Source organism: Lissotriton helveticus, chromosome 6 (genome assembly GCF_964261635.1).
Source record: "Lissotriton helveticus chromosome 6, aLisHel1.1, whole genome shotgun sequence".
Classification (NCBI taxonomy): Eukaryota; Metazoa; Chordata; class Amphibia; order Caudata; family Salamandridae; genus Lissotriton; species Lissotriton helveticus.
In genome coordinates this window covers 1,592,562,523-1,592,585,873 of record NC_136067.1, presented here as the reverse complement: position 1 = coordinate 1,592,585,873, position 23,351 = coordinate 1,592,562,523, and the positions used below count along the sequence as shown (strand labels likewise).

The window sequence follows — 23,351 nt, the reverse complement described above, 5'->3', positions numbered from 1 at the left end:
ACTCTTGGAAGGAAAAATAATAGTTCAAGCGTAGTTTCTTCTTAGCACACAGTCTTTAGTATCAAAAGCAACTCTTCTTCTTTAAAACACAGTTCTTGGCAACAATGTAACCCACACGGGAGTCACACGACGTCGAGGCAAAGTTAATCCAAAGGTTCGGCGTCGACCGCGAGGAGCGCTACGTCGAGCCCGGAGTCGCACAGACCCCCACAACACAGTACCTTGGAAAAGTGAAGCACTCGATGATCAGCGGCGTCGAGATGTCCGGCGTCGCGTCTTCGGCGTCGATCGGGCCTCGGAGTCGGGGCGATCTGCAGCGGCGTCGACCGAAGTCAGGCAGGAGCAGCGCTCACGAGATGAAGCAGGATACGGCGTCGTCGTCGATGTCGATGTTGCAAGAGTGAGCAGCGCTCACGGCGTCGAGGGGGCTCGAAGTCGATGCGATCAGCAGCGGTGCAGACACGAGGTCACTTGGAGCTGGAGCCGAACTCACTACTCACTGGCGTTGTTGCTGGCGTCGATCGGGCCCGGCGGCCGGCGTCGAGGAAGCGGGACACTGGAGCCGTTACTCACGATGTCGAGCTGGATTCGGCGGCGTCCGTCGGCGTCGAGATTGCTGGATTCTTTCAGAGGTGCTGGATTCACAAGTTCCAGCAAACAGCACTTTAAGCAGATGAAGTCCTTTAGCCCTGTGACTTCAACAGGAGACTGGCACTCTTCCAGCCCTTGGAGATTTTCTTAGCAAAGATTGAGAGTACACACACAGTTCCTCTCTCCTGGTTCCTTGGCAAAAATAAAGAAGCAATGCAGGATTCCCCCAACAAACAGCACTCTGGCAGAAGGGGTAGGCAGTCCTTAGATCAGCAGGCTTCTTGTCCTTGGTTCAGGTTTCCTTGTCAGAAGTGATTTAAATTCTTGGTTATGGGGTCCTTCTCTTATACCCCTTTTTGGCTTTGATCCCTTTGTCCATGCAGGGGAATTTCCCCCCATCTTGGGTTTGTTGTGGGTGTTGCCAGGCCGAAGCACCTGGCCTATTCACTGTGCAGGACAGAGTCTTCAGCCGCCCAGCAGGAGCGGAGCCAGCATTGTCACTGGCAGGGGCAGGGCCATCAGTTGCCCGGCAGGAGGTGGGCCAGGAAAGTCCCAGGCAGGCACAGAGTCATCAGCCGCCCGGCAGGGGGGCGGAGCCAGCATTGTATCAGGCAGGGCAGGCTATCAGGAGCTACTCTTCCCCTACTCTCAATGCAAATGCCCCACTCACCCCATACTGACTCATTCAGACCTCTGGAGCCACCCAGCTCCTGTCACACGCACACCAGAACCAGCAGAGACCGGTAGACAGTTAGACAAGAAAATAGCTACTTTCTAAAAGTGCTATTTTCAAACACAGAGTCCAAAAACCATCCACACAAACGGATGCGTTATTAAACCCTGAGTTCAGGGATACCAAACTCGACATTGCACCATGCTCCCCGAGCCCGCTAGGATTATAGCATTAATAATCCTGGCAGCCCATTCTAACTGATGGAGAGCAGGTTACCTTACACTAGTGAAAAACGAATATGGCTGTAATTCACTATTAGGACATGCCAACCTTGTCAGGCTTGTCCTACCTTATGCTTACAATGCACCCTGCCCTTGGGCCTACCATAGGGGTGACTAACATGAAGTTAAGGGAAGGTTTAGGGACTGGCAAGTAGGTGTACTTGCACAGTCTGCGTGACAGTACCAGACTGCACGTGGTCTAGCAATGGTAGACCTTCAGACATACTTTTACTAGGCCGCTCTTGTGGGTGGCACAACACGTGCTGCAGGCCCACTAGCAGCATTTGTATTTACAAGCCCTGGCACTCCTGGTGCACTCTACTAGGGACTGACAGTAAACCAAATAAGCCAAACATGGAATTCAATCAATAGAGCAATTTCACATAGGGAGCACTTGCACTGTGGCACTGATCAGCAGTGGCACAGTGCCCAAAGCATTTACCAGCAAAAACATCGTAAACAGAGGAGGCAAACAGAAAAAATGGAGGAGAGACTCATGCCAATGATGCCAGGTCTAACACGTGTCCCCTCCAGCTGAAATGTGGGGAGAACTACCCTTACCCTAGGGAGTCCTCATCACTAAGGCGGAAAAATCTGGACAGACCATCAGCATTGGCGTGATCTGTGCCAGGGCGGTGTTCCACCGTGAAGTCCATCCCCTGTAGGGAAATGGACCACCTCAACAGCTTTGGATTCTCACCCCTCATCTGCATCAACCATCTGAGGGGCCTGTGGTCTGTCTGAACCCGGAAGTGAGTCCCAAACAGGTAGGGTCTTAGCTTCTTCAGCGCCCAGACCACAGCAAATGCTTCTCTTTCTATCGCACTCCACCTCTGTTCCCTGGGAAGTAACCTCCTACTGATGAAGGCTACAGGTAAGTCTCGGCCCTCTTCATTCACCTGAGCTAGAACAGCCCCCACGCCATGCTCTGAAGCGTCCGTCTGGACAACAAATTCTTTAGAAAAGTCGGGTGCCTGGAGTATGGGTGCTGTGCACATTGCAGTTTTCAGGGTGTCAAAGGCCGTCTGACAGGCGTCAGTCCAGATCACAAGTCGTGGCTGCTTCCTGGAAGTCAGTGAAGTCAAGGGGTGCACAATGTTACCATAATCCTTGACGAACCTCCTGTAATAACCCGTGAGACCCAAGAAGGCTCTCACCTGGGTCTGGGTTTTGGGCGGTGCCCATGCCAGGATGGTATCAATCTTGGGTTGCAAGGGGGCCACCTTGCCGCTCCCTACTTGGTGCCCCAAGTACACCACTGAACCCTGCCCAATCTGGCACTTACTGGCTTTGATTGTGAGGCCTGCTCTGCGCAGGGCCAACAACACTTCCTGCAGGTGGTGCAAGTGTTCCTCCCAGCTGGTGCTCAACACTGCGATGTCGTCCAGGTAGGCGGCACTGAAATCCTCCAGTCCAGCCAAGACCTGGTTGACCAACCTCTGGAAGGTGGCAGGGGCATTCTTCATCCCAAAGGGCATAACCCGGAATTGGTAGTGCCCATCTGGTGTGGAGAATGCTGACCTCTCTTTTGCCCCATCAGTCAAGGCGATCTGCCAGTACCCAGACGTTAGATCAAACGTACTAAGGTACCGGGCAGCCCCTAACCGATCTATGAGCTCATCAGCTCTGGGGATGGGGTGCGCGTCAGTCTTGGTGACTGAATTGAGTCCTCGGTAATCCACACAGAACCGAAGTTCCGGTGAAGCACCAGGCGCTGCAGCCTTTGGGACCAAGACCACTGGGCTGGCCCAAGGACTGCTAGAGGACTCAACCACCCCTATGGCAAACATTTTGGAGACCTCCTCCTTGATGTATGCTCTGACCTTGTCAGTCACTCTGTAAGCCTTGTGCTTCACAGGAGTGCTGTCCCCGGTGTCCACTTCATGGACACACCACTGAGTGACACCAGGAATCAAGGAAAACAGATCAGGGAATTGTCCCAACAATTGGCGACAATCCTGCTGCTGTTCAGGGGTCAGTGTGTCAGAGAGGACAACACCATCCACTGACCCATCTTGCTCTTTTGCAGACAGGAGGTCAGGAAGAGGCTCACTCTCCTCCTCCATTCCAGCATCTGTAGCTGGGAGCATGCCCACTTCGGACCTTTCTAAGTGGGGCTTTAAACGGTTGACATGCAGGACCCGCAAGGGGTTCCTGGGAGATTCCAAGTCCACCATGTAGGTGACATCGCTCTTTTTCTCCACAACCTTAAATGGTTCAGTCCATCTGTCCTTGAGCGCACAAGGTTCCACAGGGGACATGACCCAAACTTTTTGTCCAGGCTGAAGCTCTACCAGAGTGGCCTTCTGGTCGTACCACCGCTTCATCTCCTCCTGGCTGGCCTCCAGATTCGTCTGAGCAAGATCTCTGAAGCGCCTAGTCTGGTTCCTAAAGGCCAGCATGTAACTGTATACATCCTGGGGAGGTTTCCTGGGAGATTGCTCCCAGCCTTCTTTGACCAGACTCAAAGGTTCTCTTACCGGGTGACCATACAAGAGCTCAAAGGGGCTGAACCCTAGAGACTTTTGTGGCACCTCACGGTAAGCAAACAACAGGCATGGCAAGAGGACGTCCCATTTACGCCTCATTGGTTCTTCAAGACCCATAATCATGCCTTTAAGGGTACGGTTGAATCTTTCAACCAACCCATTACCTTGAGGGTGGTAAGGAGTGGTGAACTTGTAAGTCACCCCACACTCCTTCCACAAAGACTTCATATAGTTGGAAATGAAGTTGGTGCCCCGGTCTGACACCACCTCTCTGGGGAACCCCATACGGGAAAAAACACCCATCAGTGCCCGACCCACCACGTGGGCCGTCACCGTTCTGAGAGGGATGGCTTCCGGGTACCGTGTGGCATGGTCCACCAAGACCAGGATGAACCTGTTGCCCAGGGCTGTCTTGGGGTCCAGGGGCCCAACAATGTCAATCCCCACCCGGTCAAAGGGGGTACTGACCACGGGAAAAGGTTGGAGAGGAGCCTTCTGCTTCCGCCCGCTTTTCCCACTTGCCTGGCAAGTTTGACAGGTCTTGCAATGGATATCTGTATCCCTTCTCATCTGAGGCCAATAAAAATGGGTGACAAGCCTGTCATAGGTCTTGTCCTGCCCCAGATGTCCAGCTAAAGGAACGTCATGAGCCAAACCCAGTAGGAAGGCTCTGAAGCGCTGGGGTACCACCAGCACACGGGCTGACCCAGGCTCAGCAGCCTTAGGCTCGCTATACAGGAGGTCGTTCTCCCAGTAAACAAAATGTGACCCTGACTGATCACCTGCGGTTTGGAGTGAGGCCTGCTGCCTCATACCCACAAGAGAAGGGCACACTTTCTGTTCTGCACAGAATTCTTCTCTGGAGGGACCACCATCCTGCTGCCAGTGGGTCAGCTCGGGCAGGTCTCCCAGTTCAGCAACTTGTTCACCTGTGGGTTCCAGGGCATACCCCTCAAGGTCTGCCTCCTCTTGGACCACGGGAACTACGGGGGACGGTTTCCCGCGCCCCCTGCCTCTTCTCTTCACAGCTGGGTCCTGGGCCATACTTTCAGGCTCCAGAACCCCATCAACACCCTTACTTGCTGTCATGGATCGAGTGGTTGCACACACCCACTCTGGCACACCCAACATTTTCAAATGTGTCTCCCTCTCCACCTTAGCCCAAGGGGAGTCTTCTAAATCATTGCCCAGGAGACAATCAACAGGCATGGCGGGCCTTACAGCAACTTGAAGAGTACCTGAAACTCCCCCCCATTCAAAGGAAACTTGAGCTACCTCACACTCTCTCTGGGAGTTGTCAGCAGCTATCACAGGGTAGAATGCGTGGGGAACAACCTGCTCTCTGGACACCAAGTGACACTTGACAGCTGTCACACTCGCTCCGGTGTCTGAGAGCTTCCACTCTATGGCCATTAATGGTCACCCACTGCCTATATTTCTTAGTGTTACTAGGCAGAGGGGGTGGAGGGACCAATTCCATGTCTCCTAGAGAGACCAGGGACATCTCTGCGGGACCCTCCCCACCATGGGCAACCATCTCCTCCCCTCCCAGGGCTACACTCGCCAACTGACGGGGGGCGGCACGTGGTGGTGCACTGGGTGGTGCACTAGAGTTCTTCAAGGGACACTGGGGATCATAAAACCGGTGTCCCACCTGCTTACAAGCGAAGCAGGTCATTGGGCCCCTACGAACAGGTCTACCTGTCGGGGCCTCTGATTTCTTCTCTGGGGGAGGCTGGGAACCCTTCCCTTGGTTCCCTTGGGGATTACTTTGGGGCCCTTTCTGGAACTCCCTCTGTTTACCCTTGTCCCCCCCACTCTTCTGCTGGGGACCCTGCCCACCTTTGGCTGATTCTCCCACTGGACCCTTGTGAACCCTGGTACTGACCCAGCGGTCCGCCTCCTCAGCAAGTTTTCTAGGGTTAGATATCTTGCTATCAATAAGGTGCTGGCGCAGCTCTGGAAAACAGTTATTAGACAAGTGCTCCCAAGCAAACAAATCATAAAGAGCATCATAACTTTCCACTTTGCTGCCCTTTACCCAACCATCCATGGCTCTGCAAAAAAATGACACATATTCAACCCACGTAGTACCAGGCAACTTCTTACATTCTCTAAAGGCCTGTCTGTACTTTTCTGGGGTTAGGCCATACCTTAACATTAAAGCATCCTTCATATGAGCATAAGACATCCTATCTTCAACAGGCATGTCTAACAGGGTATCTCTTCCCTCATTCACAAAGCGACCCCACAACCCCGCTCCCCAATCATTCTCAGGGACCCGGTGGGCCAACAATGCTAACTCATATGCTTTAAACCATTGACCAATATCCTCATTCTTCTGAAAATCTTTGATCACATCTTTGGGAAAATAAAACCTACTTTCTGCAGGCACAGATGGGATGCTGCCACCAGAGGGATTCAATTCTAACTCTTTAGCTTTGAGCTCCAACTCCCTCAACCTGGTATCACGCTCCAAAGCTAACTTCTCTCTTTCAAACTCCAACCTTTTGATCTCCAGATCAGCTTCTCTCCTGCCTCTTGCATTCTCTATTTCCAACTGCCCATTTATCTTAAGTTTTGCCATTTCCATGTTGTAAGCTCGCTCTTTCTCCCTTTCTTCAGGAGAAAGACCTTTGGAGGAAACACTGCTGCCAGGAGGGGAGGGGGGCCCATTCACTGGCACCTCCTCTTCCCCTGTCGGTACCACCACCGGATCAGAGGAATCTCTGGCCTCTAACCAGGCCTGCAATCCTGGTGCACTCTACTAGGGACTGACAGTAAACCAAATAAGCCAAACATGGAATTCAATCAAAAGAGCAATTTCACATAGGGAGCACTTGCACTGTGGCACTGATCAGCAGTGGCAAAGTGCCCAAAGCATTTACCAGCAAAAACATCGTAAACAGAGGAGGCAAACAGAAAAAATGGAGGAGAGACTCATGCCAATGATGCCAGGTCTAACAGTAGTGAAATGGACATAGTGGTTACGATTTGTAAAAAACCCTGAATTTCATCAGTTATGGTTGTTAAGCAACCATATCACTCCCCTAATGCGTGGCTCATGACTGCATACATAACTTTGTGTATTGCATTGACAAGTTCCATTTTGCCATCTATCGTGGTTGATAAGTGAATTCTTTAATGTTTTATACATTTCTTAGGTCACAATTAGAGTATGGCCTACGGCTATGCTCTAAACCTAGCATGAAAGCCAATATTTGTGCCTGCTTCATGTAAAGGCTTGTGGTTCAAGGCTTTAAGTCATGCCCTATATATGGTGCTTAGTGGCATTGGTTAGTGCAGGTTAGAACAGCATTCTCCTGTGCATACTAAGTACAGGGAGATTGGGCCCCCAAGGCACGGTCTGTCCTCTGTGATTTCTTGCAGTTTTTACAGAAACCCATGGCTGAAACCCACCACAGTGCTCCATGGATACTTTGACATGACCTTGTGTGCTGAACTTTGTCTGTGGTACCCCTTTGGTATCTCCATACACAGCACTCCATTAGTACCATACACTACTACGTATTTGTTTTGCTCACAGTATCCCTGCCTACAGTAGTAGGCCTGCATTTGCTTTTCACGGGGTCTTCCACCATGCCCTGTGCACAGTACACCTGTCGGTGTTGTGCACATTGGTGTGGTGTTGGTCATACCTTTGCCTAAGACTACTATTTTCCATCTACTCTAATATTCATGTTTGTGTTTCTTTATTTTTATTTAAAGGCCTGCAGACCAAAACATAGTTTCACTGACTTCTGGGAGCATGGTTGTCATGCTTGCTGTAGAGAGTTGTTGATTATTCAGGTCAGGACAAGATTTTTGTCCAGCAATATGTGATTTTTAACTCATCTTTTCCATTTTGCTTCTTTTAATCGCCCGTTCTTTCTCTCCTTCTCACCTATTTGGGAATGCCTGCACCACCTATAGTCTGTTTTGGAGGTATTGACAACCAATTGTAAATGAACGGAGAGTAAGAGCTATGGGATAATTTTTCAGTGGCATCTCTGGTTTCACCGCACCTCATTTCACCACAGTGTTGGAACTTTTACTGATCACTGTTACTCCGGTGCTTTCAGCCCTGTTGTCTGCACTTGTATCGGTGCTCTTCGTGCCAATTTCCAATTGCTAGCTCTGGACATTGAAGCAGGGTCTTTATACTTGAAAGTCTTTGCAAGGAACTGAGGTTGGCAGACCCATACACTGATAATTGCAGTATGAATGTGCCAGAGGACTTGCACCCTACCAAAAAGAAATGTTCAGTCCTGGCTAAATTTCTTCAAGGTCTGTCAATTGAGGCACTAACACAACCTCCCCGAAGGAAAAAGCGCTGCCCTCACTCATCGCTAATTGGGCCAAATGGTTGAAGCTACACAAAGTAAAATTACAAGTTTGGTTGCTTCTCACTAAGACATTCTAATGCCAGCGAAATCATGCGGAGATGCAGTTTGTTTAAAAAAAATAAAATGTTATTTAAACGAAAATGAGTGCTAAACTGAAAGTACTAATGATAAATGGGGTACTCTTCCCAAATCTCTTCCTGGAACTCCCATGTGCCGTAACCTCTTCCATTCCTTCTGACGCACATAGCCACATCTAACTGGTCATCCCTACCGTCTACACATATATGTACTGTTTTTGTGCCACATATCCTCTTAAGCAGGCACTGTGCATACCTCCACCTGCCTTGGGTACCATGTGGCAGCCCCCTAGGACATGCTGGGGCCTGCCGCATGGAAGATATCTCTCCGAAGCCACCTCTCATAAGACAGTGTCTGTGGGCATGTTAAGTCTTTAAAGTTTCTTCCTGTGGAACCCAAGTCTGCAAAAAACTGTTTTCTGTCCCGGCTAGATCATGAACAAATGTTTTATTCCCAAAATAAACAATAATGTATGATACCAGTCCAGCTAGGCCCCACTTGCCTTATTTTTGTATTGCTGACCGTTACATAAGATCATCAAGCTTCCAGGTGCCTCTGCATTTCTGCCCTTTCACCTCTAGTATCCATTTCACTTCTAGTAATAATCGTAGTACAAATTCCATTGGGTCCCACAAGGCTGATCACCTCTGTGACCCTTTCTATATCAGTCAGCACCCCAGACCAAAAGTCCATCGGGTATGAACAGTGTCATAATATTGTGTGATCGATCCACTCCCAACCTAAAAAAAATAGAAATAAAATAAGCATCAGACCGCTTGTTTCCTGTGGCATGAAGTTGGGGTGGAAATTCCATTTGTACTGTAAAGCTTGATTCTTACCCTTTTGCATAGGTGGCCCTTCTACTTGATTTTTAACTGATTATTTTCAAGAGAGATACCCGATTCTCTTTTCCTGGCAGTCTATGCTACTTCTTCTTTCAGGTATCCACACTCCACTAAGTTTGTAGATTATATGTACTGTGTTGGTCTGTGCAATAGCTTCTCAAATGGCTTCAGGTCGCAGAAAGCCTTCTCTCAACTGTGGAGAATAGCAACCTGTGCTGGATTTGCATGTATTGGGACTGTTAAGCCTTTCCCAAGCCACAGTCTTGTTTCAGATTTTTGAACGGCTTAATCTGCTTATTGGCAAACATGTCCTTCACTTTCACACATCTACCATGTCACAGTATGAAGGGAGAGGCCCCCTTGCACCCTTAGAGTATCCGAAAACTTCAACATGGTACTTGTGATCAGAGATTTGTACTGCTGTTTGGCCCCATAGTGCACCCATGGTACCTCTCATGAGTATCCTGTTGTTGTGTCATCAGTGAAACACAAATGGCTTAGAGGGTATTCCCTGGAGTGGTCCAGCAATTACCTCAATTGAGTTGCCTGCTAGGAAGTTGTAAAATTGGGACTCCAACATTCTGCGTGCACTCTGTTGCAGTCGTTGTTCTAATCCTCTTAACAGCTCCATTTGAAATTGAAGCATATTTCTTGTTTCATATTTAGGTTTTGTTTGGCATTAAATATGGGTACAGTCTGATAACCAAACAGTACTCTTGGTAGCACCTCCAGCGTTACTGACACTATTTTGTTATACTGACGCTGTGACACTGACACAAAACTCTCAAGGTCGGCCAACTGTCCAGATAAGCTAATCTTTACTTGAATGCCCTAAAGAAATGGAAACCTCTGTTATCCCCTCCACTTCTTAAATCAGCATCTCCGCCCGTCATTCTCACTAGGCTTGACATTTGTGGGATGCCCATCAGGGATGCCCAGAGAATCAAGAAATTTAAAAAACAACCTATTCTCTGCTTTCGTAACCATACATGCTCAGCAGCAATCATTCTCAGGTGCTGCCCCACTCTTATGGCGCTCACTGCCAGCTGTCCCAAGAGTAAAGTCCTGTAGACAGTGTATCCTTGTTGTCCTGTGTAAAGCGCTATCAATACTTTTAGAGCTCTGCACTATATAACAATGCTAAATATAATGCCCACCCAATATTCGGCAAACAAAATATATCTCCTCAGTTTCACACTTTTGCTGCGCTGTGCGAAGGAAAATATCCAGAGCGAGTAATGCTGCCACTCCCCTCTCTTACTCAGCATGCAGGGCGAGTCCTGCTCAATCCCACGTACCCTTTCTGTCGATTTGGCGTAACTCCCTATTACCCTTTTCTGGAATTTGGGATACATGCCTCTTACCTTCATGGACTTCCTCGGAAATCCACCTTTGAGGCAATCTTTACCTCTCTCTTTGTTCCTGCAATCTCTGGAGATGCTATTGAAGTGCCTTCTCTTAGGCGACATAAAGCCTGTCCCGCCAGTGAAGAAGTGGGATGACTACCATTCATGCTACTATCACTATTTTCATAACCTTCAGACCTAGTGAAGAACATCAAACTGAGTTACTCCTACTCCATACGTTTTCTCCTGTTTGCAGCTCTCTTCAGCCCATCTATTTGGTATTGGGCAAACGTATCAAACCAGTGGAACTGGCGATGGTGCATGTTCATGCAAGCATTGGGCTGTTACTCCCTAAATGTTTCATGTTCACATTATATGACACGCAAAACAACTGTGCAGCACCGGCTTTGACAAGCAGTACATAGTTCACGTGAATGTAAGCAAGCCACTGAATGATCTAGCCAGATGCCCAGCTCTGGTTCAGCTCAAGGTCCTCTTACACCCTCAAGTCTAAAACAAACTGAACTTTCACAGAGGCAATGTTGCTTAGTGGCCATAGATGCGGACCACGTGAAATGGGGAAACAAGTGTGAGTCCTGTCCTTGACTCGGGATCCTGAGAATCTCAGCAGGTCTCTTTGTGCCATAAAAAAGTAAATGTGCAACATAGTCTGTATGTGTTGTGAATCTCTCTCATGTCCTTGGGTAATTTTTGTGCTATATAAAACTGTCAAAATAAAATCTATCCTTCATCCTCTTTCTAATATCCTCCTCGGAGGATTATGGACAACACATTAACCATTGATGTCAGCAAGAGCGATCCATCTAGTGGCTAAATTTCAATGCGTAAAGTTGGACAATCTGGGATCAATTCCGACTTCGCTGCTTGGTCAACATGTGTGATTCTAGGCTTATACTTTATTTTGTTCATTATCATACGAGGGCACCTTCAAACATGTGAATTCGGGGGGTGTATTGTACAATAAAACCTTTAGTGGTTTACTTAATAGCCTTTACTGTTGCTCCTTCCATAATAAGAATCTAGGGCATATATAGAGTACACATGACAACAGACTTTGCCTCTCAGTTCAGTAATAGCTTTTAATAATGCTCATAAATTAGTGATATTACCTGTTGCTCTAAAATGAAACGCTTTCACATGTTAAAGAAATACAGTTTTTTTAAATTTAGAAGGCACCATACCACGTTTGTTGCATGAATTACATACAAAATATTTTCAAGGCTCGGCTTGCGCACATGCTGTTAGAGCAAACACAAGGAGATGATGGATAGAGCACTGAAACTTTTAAGACCCTCACCCCCAGTCACACATCTGGGTTGAATCCATCATCATTTTTTAGCTCACTTCGCCACCCCAGTTCAGACCCAACTGTATGCAAATAAGTCTTGATCCTGTGCCTCATGGAAACAGTCCAGCCCGAACTGCCAAGCCGGGTCTACCCTGGACCGGAAACCACCATCCTGGGCCCTGTTTCGGGTTAACACCCCTCATCAGCCAGGATAGCTTGAATCCAGTGGCAAAGTGAGCACAGACCCACGTCTGGGCATACCCTGCTAACTTAGGGCAAACAAAGCAAGCACAAGGAGATGATGGACGGAGCACTGAACCTTTACAGACACTCACCCTCAGTCACAGATCTGGGTTGAATCCATCGTTCTTTAGCTCACTTCGCCACCCCAGTTCAGACCCAGCAATATGCAAATTGGTCTTGACCCTGTGCCTCCTTGTGTGTGCTTCACATGCTGTTAGAACCAGAGGTCTCGCTCAACCGCCTGTTTCATCGTATTATATTTTTGATTCATGAAAACATCCTACTGAAAAAGTTGGAGTTATACACTTATCTTTTGGAGCACCTCTAAACAGAGGCGTTATAAGCTTGAAGCCCCAACAATTGTATTCAGTTGAGCTTTAGAAAATCCTGCACACCTGTATTTCTGAATGCTCTACATGCAACCTTCTACGACCACTTTTTCACTTTCCTATCCTTCTGTCTTCCCTTACCAATACATCTGTCTTTGCAACTATTCAAGCTGATATCCATATATAAATGACCCATTCATGCTTTTATAAATATTCTCTTTTTAATTCTTAATTTTTAAAATCAGGATTTGCAAAACATCTTTTATGGGGAGTTTAGTCTGTATTGCAAACTAGCCTGTATGAAAAGTCAGCTGGGCTAATATGAAGACTACAATACTTTTTTATTTTATTTGCAAAGCATGCAGCACTTTTAAACCATAAATTATGCAGAAAATAAGCTCACAGCAGAATGAGGAAAATAGTAGGTGAATTTAATAGAAATATGCATAGCAAATTTTGAATTTGATTTCAACTTGAATGTTTGTCATATTGCCATCCATTTTAAAACAGAAAATGCTACTTGTTATTGATATAGAATCCTTCAACTCTACAAATTGAACAATAAAAAGATTTTTATTTAGCAAAGGAACGTAGGGCAAATGATTATCTGGCCAGATTTTGTCATAGTCTGAATTTTACGTATCAAGGAATAGGAGGATTTTGTTCTTCACTATCCTGATACATTATGTATGAACATAAGTGTTTTCTGTGTACTGACGTTTCCATTTCTACTTTACAGTGAATGTGTGCGTTTAAAACCAACCGACATTCAACCAGACATCTTCAGTTATCTCCTACATTTGATGTACACTGGGAAGATGGCACCACAGCTTATTGATCCAGTCCGCCTTGAGCAGGGGATAAAATTTCTTCACGCATATCCGCTCATCCAGGAGGCAAGCCTTGCTAGCCATGGAGGCTTCTCTCATCCTGATCAAGTATTTCCCTTAGCATCTTCGTTATATGGTATTCAAATTGCTGACCATCAAATCAGAAACCCCAATAAAATAGTCCCTGCTGCTGACAAATTAGGCAGGGATCAAAGACAGCAGCCATCCAGAATACCCCAAGATCCAGCACCAGAGGGTAATTCAATATCCCGGCTAAGTACTATTTTGCCACAAACCATTCAGAAAAACACAAACCTCTCAGACACTTTGCAGCCTCCCTTGTCCCCAGAACTGGCATCTGTTCTTCCCACTGCTCCGTCAGTGGAGGAAAATAGTATGGAAGACTCGCCTTCTGAAGACCAGCCTTCATCACTCACAATAGCTCATGTCAAACCAAGTATTATGAAAAGGAATGGTAGCTTTCCAAAATACTATGCCTGCCATCTCTGTGGACGTAGATTCAATCTGAGAAGCAGTCTGCGTGACCATCTCCAGCTCCACACAGGAATACCCTTTACCTCTACCAACCAGGGTGATGCCAGTATGTCTCCTTCCTTTTGTAGCAATGCTGCAGAACTGACAAAAGATTCTATGGATGCTGCTGATGGAGGTGCTCTCAGTGACAGTGAACTGGCACAGAATTCTGATTCCCCAATGATCGATGGAAATCAGCCACCGGACACGCCACCTCCAACAGACATTGCAGACATTGATAACTTGGAGCAGGTTGACCTTGAGAGAGAAGTGAAGAGGCGCAAGTATGAGTGCTCCATCTGTGGGCGCAAGTTCATTCAGAAGAGCCACTGGAGAGAACACATGTACATACACACAGGAAAGCCATTTAAGTGTAGCACCTGTGACAAAAGCTTTTGCAGAGCCAACCAGGCTGCCAGACATGTGTGCCTGAAAAGTGCAGACACGTACACCGTAGTGGACAAACAGACGCTAGAACTCTGTAATTTTGATGAAAGCAGCCAAATTGATAACATGGTACAGACAAACAAACGTTACAAATGCAATGTGTGCGAAAAAACTTTTTCGACTCCCAACGAGGTGGTCAAACACACGTGCCAAACCCCAAATTCCGATGCCTTTGACTTAGATGATGAAGGGAAATCCATTCTTCTAAGCAGCGGGGACTCTGAAACCAACGAAAATGAAAATCCTATGTTAACATCCATCAAGCGGGAGGACGAAACAGTGTTGTTGGATTAGAGTAGTGTGTGTGTGTGTGTATGTGTATATGTCATTTATGAATATTTGTATATATCTATATACAATGTATTTATGTGTCATATATATGAGTAACAGATGTATACACATACACTCCAATATATATTTTGTCTATTTCTTTATACATACTTACTGACGCCATACCAGACATTGAGATAAAATACAGCTTCTTAGTATTATGGAAAATGTGGTACCTCCACCCCTGCAGAAAAAAGTAACAGCCTTGGCATTAGAATCTACTTGGTTTTAATCTGAAGGCAACTGTACAGAGCATTTGGCTAACATTGTCAACAGTACTAGTAAATTGTGAATTTTTATAAATAATAAAGTGTTTCAGTAAAATGTCTATTTAGGAAAAAGTACTTACAAAAACATTTTGGTTAATATATGTGTGTGTTTGTATATGCATATATATTTAATTGAAGTTATTTTGCCTCATTGTGTCTTCCTTTTTAGAAGACCTGACAAATGCTATAGATGTGCATCTTCAAGTTAAAACACAAGCTGAATAAAACAGCAGGGGAAAATGTCTGAATGTCTGCAGAGTAGTAGGCAGTGTCCATTGAAGTTTCTTGGTACCTTTCATTTCAGTTACATTATATTTTTGAAAAGTTTGTTGCTAAAATTAGTTTGCCTAAACTAGCCATAATAATGTGATATTAATTTCTAATGTAACCTTTTTTACTATATGCTTATATCCAAACATCCAGAGGTGTATTGTTAATTTTTAATTACTTTTTGTATGGTAAAAAAAATAGTAGCCTTTTATTAGGTGAAATTGAAGCTGTGGCCCATGATGAAAAAAAAGTCTGTTTGCCCATGTTGAATATTTTTATAAACAATTAGGTGTGTTTAAAGCAAGTGGACTTTCACAGGATATTTGATTATTCGTGCTTATTAATTTGCCATCACATCCTATACCTAAATATTCAGTTCTTCAAGAATACTACCGTACTAAGTACTGCATGTAGCCTGTTACTTTAACAAATTTGTGTTTATGTAAAAGAATGTATACCATCTCAAAAGTATTTTCATTTGTTGTAAACATGCATTTAAATCATTTTTGCTTGTTTTTGAGCCTGTGTAAGACGGAATCATTTTTTTTAACATTTCCTTTTTTTCTTGTTGTAAAGAGTGGAAGGGAGGTTATATTGATCCACGCAGGAAGAGCAGCCAATGTCTTTTAAGCACTGTTTGTTTTTAGCTGTAGTATCTCTTGTGTCCAAATTCCCAGAGACCCAGAACCTAGCATGGGACAAACGTGGACTCAGTTATAGTTTAACATTGACCATACAAGTCTTGGATCTTAAGACTGTAGACAAAGGAAAACAAAGTCTTCTCTGAATCTGAAGTACAGTTAAACAAGATTTTTTCAGCAACCTGATTGGTTTGTAGTCGTTTCAAAGCGTAAGCTAATATAAAGTCAATACCCTTAAATATGAAGTAGTGATTACTAATCCATATCAAACTATACACCATCTCTCCAGTTATTAGACCTACAACAATTAAAATTACCTAAAACTATGGTGTGAAATTTGCTAAATAGCAGCATTAATGATGTGTGGTTTATGTAGGAGGCAGGAAATCCTAACTCCGATTTACGCGAGTCTTGTGGCACAGTGAGAAGCAAACACAAGAAAAAAAAATATTTTTCTCGTTTTGTCCTTTCATTTATTGAGTGCATTGGGCACCTCTAGAAATTGATTCTCTACAAGCATGTAGGCATACACAGATGGAAGAGAAAAGGTATGTTTCTTTGATAACCATATACAGATTCCCTCCTGATAACTAATACTTATTTTTACTCAGAAAGTGCAGTTAATTTAACTGGATCTTTTGTAGATAAACTCTTCAATTATTAAGATTGAAGCTTAACATTCAAGAATCTAAGGATCAAAATGAATACTGAATTTATCGGGCTGTTCTAATTTTTTTTATGACATCACCAGTCATTTGTTTTATTGAAGTCTTTATTGCAACTCAGATTTGGCTTCATCTGTAATTCTTCTGTAAGGATGGTTCCATATTTCATTATAAAATTGAGGCTTGGTCTGGTAAGGAAGGTGCAGATAGAATGTGGTAAATGTTAGAAAGCATCATTTTTTTTTGTCTTGTTCTGTAAGTGCGGCCAGAGTCTTGAATCCTACCTTTCTTTAATAAAAGCAAGAAGATATTGTTCAACGGTCTCCTTGCGAATAAAACAAAATCATAATTTCTTAGAAAATGCAAAATCGACATTGTGAATCCTTTCAGTTTCCAATATTCAGTGAGTTAAAAGTTGAACTTACAGCTCAGTGTGACATTGGTACAATAGCTGAGCCGATCCCGGTTGGAAGTTGTATGAAACGTGTACTGTTACACCAAAATGACATTTATGCTGGTTATAAATGGCCTTTTCATTATTTGCTCAAATCCACTTTCGCATAAGTGTTTGTAATGTAATCTTTATAGACATTCGGGCATTCTATTTGTCTCAGTGAGATTTTAAGACTTAGTCGTCACATTGTCCATTTCAACTGCTGTAGAAATTAGTTTGATCAAAGTTCATTGCAGTAGTAGGGCAGCAGAAGAAAAAATTGGTTTAAAGGACTGTGCCTTCGTAATATGGGCTTGATAGACACTTCTATTGTGAAATATTACGTTTCTGATTTACTGACTTCCAGCTTATTTCTTTGGCGCAAGCAGAGACGGAATTAACAGAAAGATGTTTTTATTTTGTATGCCTTAGTAATCTAAATTTAGCAGTACATAAAAAATTCTAGTACATCTTTTGCCATAAAGCGTTGAAGGGGGAGGGTCAAAGTATAATTTTCCTGAAGTTAAAATAGTAAGAAGATAGGAGAGGCGTTTGATAGTTATACAGAATATAGCTATTCTCAATGCATATGTTTAAAATAAATGTCACTTTTTTGTCCATTTATGTACATTCAAATTTACAGATTTGTATCTTTTTTATACATTGTATCTCTGAATAAAAACTGAACTTTGTGAAATGTATTTTATAACAGATGTATAAAGCGTCTTCTCTTATTTGTTTGTCGCAGTCACCTTGCGAATTGCTTTATGGTATGACAAGTCATGCATCAATGATGTCTTTCTAATGCTCGTGCAATGAATTACTCTTTTGATTGCAATTGTCATGTGAGGACTCCCTACAATATGTGGATTTCTGGAAATCATTTAATTGTTTTCTAGATAGAAACTACTGGTCTCAGCGTGCAGTTTTGAAGTGGATCTTCCAGAACCTTAAAAGTTGGGATGAAAATGAATGTGCCTAACATAGTGTAAATATTTCTACATTTGTGCCTCTTCTGGACTGGAGCACTAAAGTAGTTATCCAGAACCACATCATGGGGTTTTGGAATTTCAGGGTTGTCTTTCTCACTTGGACATGAAAACTCTAGTTGAAATGGACCGATGTTTGTCTTGCTTCATCTTCATGACTGTATCATAGTGAGTGTAGTGTCGCTTTGTTTTGTTTTTTCTTCTCCCTCCCTATGGACTTGTCTCCTAACTGGGCAAAAATCTGGGGCCAGATGTAGGAGCCCAAATACCGGTCAGTAACGGCCGATTTCGGCCGTTACTGACCGGTATTTAGGATTTGGCATGTCATTTACAGAATCGGTAAATTTACCGATTCGGTAAATATACAGAATCGGTAAAATACCGAACCGGTAAATTTACTGATTCTGTAAATGAGATGTAGGTGGCACTTCAAAGAGTGCCACAGGCCCTTAAGAGTCGGTATTTTACCACCCAATCCTATAGGGTGGTAAAATACCGAATACAGGTGTGCATGCACATCTGTGCATGCACACCTGTGCAATGTGACACACAGACATGCCCTTAGGGCATGTATGTGTGCCACATGTTACACATGCCTGTATTCGGGGTGCTAGAGGGTGTCAAAGTGACACCCCCTGCACCCTTGCAGGATTCGGTATTTACCGAATCGGTATTGCCCATTGATTCCTATTGGCTTCAAGGCCCATAGGAATCAATGGGCAATACTGAATCGGTATTTACCGATTCGGTAAATACCGATTTTTACAGATTCGGTATTTCAAAAAATAAATTCACCTTCATCTCCCTACTTCTAATTTACCGATTCATAAATACCGTTTCGGTATTTATGAGTCGGTGAATTAGAATTACCTACATCTAGCCCCTGATGTTTTAACTTGCAGTTTAGTTGAGGCAAAGTGGACTAGAGAGCCTGTAGCTGGAATGAGGAGAATGGCTCTCAGGAGGGTGCTCTTTTATCCTTCGCTCTAGTCCCAATATTGTCCCTGAATGTGGAATCAGCACATGTGTATTCTACATAGAGAACTGCATGATGCTATCTTGGGTTAAGATGAAAACTGTACAAGTGGTTGTGACTATTTTTTCTAAAGGATCAATCTGCGCCCTTATTTAGACACTATTGATGTGACCAATTTGGTTTGTTGCTGAGGAAGTCAGTCTCGATTCCGACTGAAGTCAATACACAAATCATCCATACCTACTCATTTCTTATCTTTTAACCATGAATAATTCTTAAAACATATTCAGATGGGGGCAGCTTGGGTGCTATACATATCGATCAATCACTTGGCACTTAGGCTCTGTCTGCACAATTTGAAATGAAGCAGCATCAGCAAAGGAAGATAAGGTACACGTGTCAGTGTACAGAGCGAGGGCCAAATTTACTTACCTTTCACGCAATATGGCAAGGCAAATTGCAGCGCTGCGTAAACGGAAGAGAGCAGGAATGCTCTACATTGAAGTTATGTCGCTTTTCTGCTCTCTCACAGCACTGGCACACTTCAGGCAGCCTTGCGCCAGCGAAGGCACCCTTGTACCATTGTGCATGGGTGTCTGTATTATGGGTAGTATTGATTTTGTGCAAGAGCAGGTACATTCCTGCACAAAAACAATCCTTAGAGCAGAGGTCTTCCAACGTTTTTTGTCCCTCAAACTTCTTTTTGTTTTTCCATAAGTTACAGACAATGTTTATGCGTCACAACATTTTCCGGCTGTTTTCACCGTAGAACTACAGAGTATACAGTGGCAAAGTAATTATGGAAATGATGCAGTACTAACATTTTCCTCAATAGTGAACAACCTCTCAAACATCAAAATAGCTAGAGCTCCCCCTGCCCCAACCTCCCTCTTGTCCCTAACAAACTAAAATACATTAATTGAAACCAATTATATGGGGCGGAGCACGGATGGCAACATCTAGTCTCGGACTCTTATGGGTATGGAGAAGCATAGGGTCAGCAGAGCAACTCTAGGTACTGCGTTAGGAGATCAGAACTGGAAGAGGTGCAGCGCCCTTGTGGTCCGGGAACAGGCCATCAAAGGAATGTCCTACGAAAGGTAAGCTATTAATGGGCCCCTGCAGTATTCAAAGTTGGAATCGTCCCTAAATGTGTCTGCCATTGTCTCCATCACAAATACCCTCAATAGGCGGGCGTGCCACTGAGTCGTAGCTGAAGCCTCTCTTCTTTTCCATGCAGCTGCAATTGCAAGTTTAGCCGCTCCAAGGCAGATCCACATGAGAGCTCTATCACCTTGATATTTCAAATATTTGTGTCATAATAAAGCGAACAGTGCAAATTCACGAGTGTCGGGATAGGGTAACCCAGTATGTCCTTGATTTGTGCCAGGATTTCTGTCCAGAAGGAGCGGATGGTTGGACAATCCCACCAGATATGACGGAAGTTGCCCAAAAGGCCACACCCCCTCCAGCACAGATTGGAGGTGTTAGGGAATGTTTTTTCAACTTTGTGTGATATAGGTGCATGTCAAAGTATTTCATAATGCGCTTCCCTCATGCCCGTGAAGTGGTTGCATTTAGAAGTGTCTCTCCAGAGTGTCTTCCATTGCGTCTCGTTACGTTCCATACCCTGGGTGTTTTCCAGAAGCCCATATGGCGTGCTTGTGGACAATGCAGAGTGCTAAGCAGTAAAGCATACAAAAAAAGATATCACCCCTTTAGAGGAGCCCACCCTCAGGACAAACTGCTCCATGGGTGTTAGTTCTCTAGTGGCTGTTGCTCTAACCTCGGGGTGTAATGCCCACTGCTTCAGCTGAGGATAATGGAAGTTTTCATTGCTGAGGAGTTGGAAGTCCCTTTCCAGCCCTCAAAGGTTAATATATCATAGTTATGAATGAGGTCCGACGGGGTTAAGCAACCTCCTTCCCGCCATGCATCAAATGGGCCTGCTTCACAGCCAGGGGAAACACCAGGTTAAAGTGAGAGAGGGGAACTTGGTCCACTCTGCAGTTTTTAGCACCTCATCCCATATTTTAAGGGTGGTTCTTGTTGGGCTGCTCAGGTAGAATTTGGGGGTCGGTGTTCCTTAGGTTTCCAAAGCACATCTCTAATGACCCTGCCAACTATCTGTATGCAGCCGGTGCTAGTCTGATTCCCTCAATGACCATTTAGCAATAACCCTTAACTGTGCTACCTTGTGATATATATCAAAATCAGGTAGGGCTAAACATTCCTCCTTTTTAGATCGTCTAAGTAGTTTAAAGGATAACCGAGCCCTTCCATTTTGCCAAATAAAGCGGGTGATGAATGTTCGCAATATTGGGAGGAAGTCTTGTCTAAGTTTATGGATGGAGCTTGGAATAGATATAACAATGTTATTTAATTAAAAGGCTCTGGGCGTGAGAGCTATTTCCAGTCTCTCATAGTAACTTCTATTTTGATGTACAGCCTCTCGAGCTAAACTTGTCCCAGCTTCCCGCGTGCAGATCTAATGTTGAAACAAGAAGCCGTTTCATTAATGAAAATGAAAACGAACTTGAATCTAATTGTTTCATGAATGAGGAAACAGATGTAGATATATTCGACACGTCCTTTATTTTCGGATGTTGCCACCGTACCGCGTGCATTCTTACCGTGTTCGTATGCCTTTTTAAATTTTGATCTCGATATAATCAGATACATTTTGAAAACTTTTTGACTCTATCTACAAGGAGTGAGACTTAAAAAGGATCCTATTATACCTATCTACGTGAGGCTTACTACATATGGAGAGATGACCGATGGGATGTCTTAATAAGTGACTATTTTGTGGTCCATCCAGATATTGACTGTTGAGCTATACGTGGACTACCAGCTCAAGGAAGGATGCCCTATTCCCCTTCCCTTATGTCAGTTCTCTTTAAAGAGGTTTTTTGGGAAGACAGCTAATATATTCCTGATGAAGGCGGCCATATTTTAACTGTCCGTTGAAACGCATTGAGAAATAAAGGGAAAAGTACAATACACATTGATTAAATAGTATTCTGACTGTTGTGGAATATTAATTCTTTGTTTGTACCCCCCTTTTTTAATAATAGGAAGTGTGTATACTGAAATTTTGTGTATAATTTGTTCCTTCTTCATATTGTCTGTGCTCCCAATTATTTTATTTATTCTGATTATGCTCTTTTTTAATGGTTTTTAATACTTGAATAAACTGTGCAAACTGAACTTATATGTTTATAGAATTGTTTTTGTTATGTATTGCGTTGCTCCAAATCGATATATTTTATGTTTGAATAATATTTGTCTAATTGTCTGAAAGAATCAGTGTTTGTAAACTAAATTGTCCAAAGGGAATTCATATTTGACATAAAAACAAAGTAGTTTGAGCCACATCTTGGTATAGTGAGCATGTAAATCCCTGAAAACGTTATTGTGTCTCATTTCCGGGTTCCCTGAAGGATGGTCTCCTTTATTTTGAATGAGTTTAGTTTCACTAGGACGTCTCATGTTCATTTTTGGTCCCCACCATCTGTCTTCCCACTCGGTGAACCCTCTCTATCTTAATATTTGCGCAATCATCCTAGAGGATTTCTGCTAATAGACCTATAATGAACGCTTCCAGATCTGGACCCCCTGCTCCCTCATCCAGGTCTCGGATTCTGATGTTATCCCGTCGGTATCTATTTTCCAAGTCTTCGTTTTTAAGCAGTGATACCTGTAATGGGGTCCGTACAACCCGTGTGGTAGGTGTGGCGCAGCGGCCAGGGCGACTGACGCTGGAATCTGGGGACCACGGTTCGATCCCCGGCTCCGGCGGCAGGTTAGCCCAGCACCATGTGACTCTGGGCAATAGCTCGCTTAATCTTCCCGACGGCCCCCAGCGCCTAGAGACCCTTACGGGTGATTGTGCGCTTTACAAATGTGGACTTTACTCACCTCTTTTATGCAATGTTCCAGCTCAAGGGTCTTGCTTTCCAGGTCCAGGACTCTGGTCCCCACAAAGTACACGTCCTGTTGGAGGAGATCAGCAGGTTGTTTAATTCTGCTTTCAATTCGTCCATTGAGGCCACTATATCGGTTTTGATTTCTGCCGGAGTTCAATTTTGAAATCCTTCAGTGAGTAAAACAGGTCTTCTTTAGTGAGCGCCATTTTCCCTTCTGTCTCTGTGGACTGTCTGGAGTCCCTCATCTCTGTTTGGGTAAAGTAGCTAGACACCCTGTTGGGTAATTTCTTTGGTGGCATACAGGCTAACCATCACTTAGTATAAGGCAGGGAGCCTGCTATCTCTCTGCTGCAAGAGTCCTTGTCTCTAGTGTCCCCCAGAGCCCTGTCGACACAGCATGTGCCGATTGAGGATCCGCTCAGCTTTACTTCCGGTAGGACTGGCCCTCTACCGCTTCCCGTTGTGCCCCCCACAACAAGGGGGCACCGCTCTGTCTTAGTTATTTAAA

General features: G+C 44.4%; 1 protein-coding gene across 3 annotated transcripts in view; it reads left to right on the top strand.

The window, feature by feature from the left end:
* ZBTB2 (zinc finger and BTB domain containing 2) overlaps positions 1-17,650 on the top strand; it is a 42,057-nt gene extending 24,407 nt beyond the window's left edge. For all 3 annotated transcript variants that reach the window (XM_078649392.1, XM_078649391.1, XM_078649393.1), the window contains exon 4: positions 13,270-17,650. In XM_078649392.1, the coding sequence (XP_078505518.1) occupies positions 13,270-14,635 (1,366 nt within the window). In that variant the 3' untranslated portion in view covers positions 14,636-17,650. The remainder of the gene's footprint in view (positions 1-13,269) is intronic.
* The last annotated feature ends 5,701 nt before the right edge of the window (positions 17,651-23,351 follow it).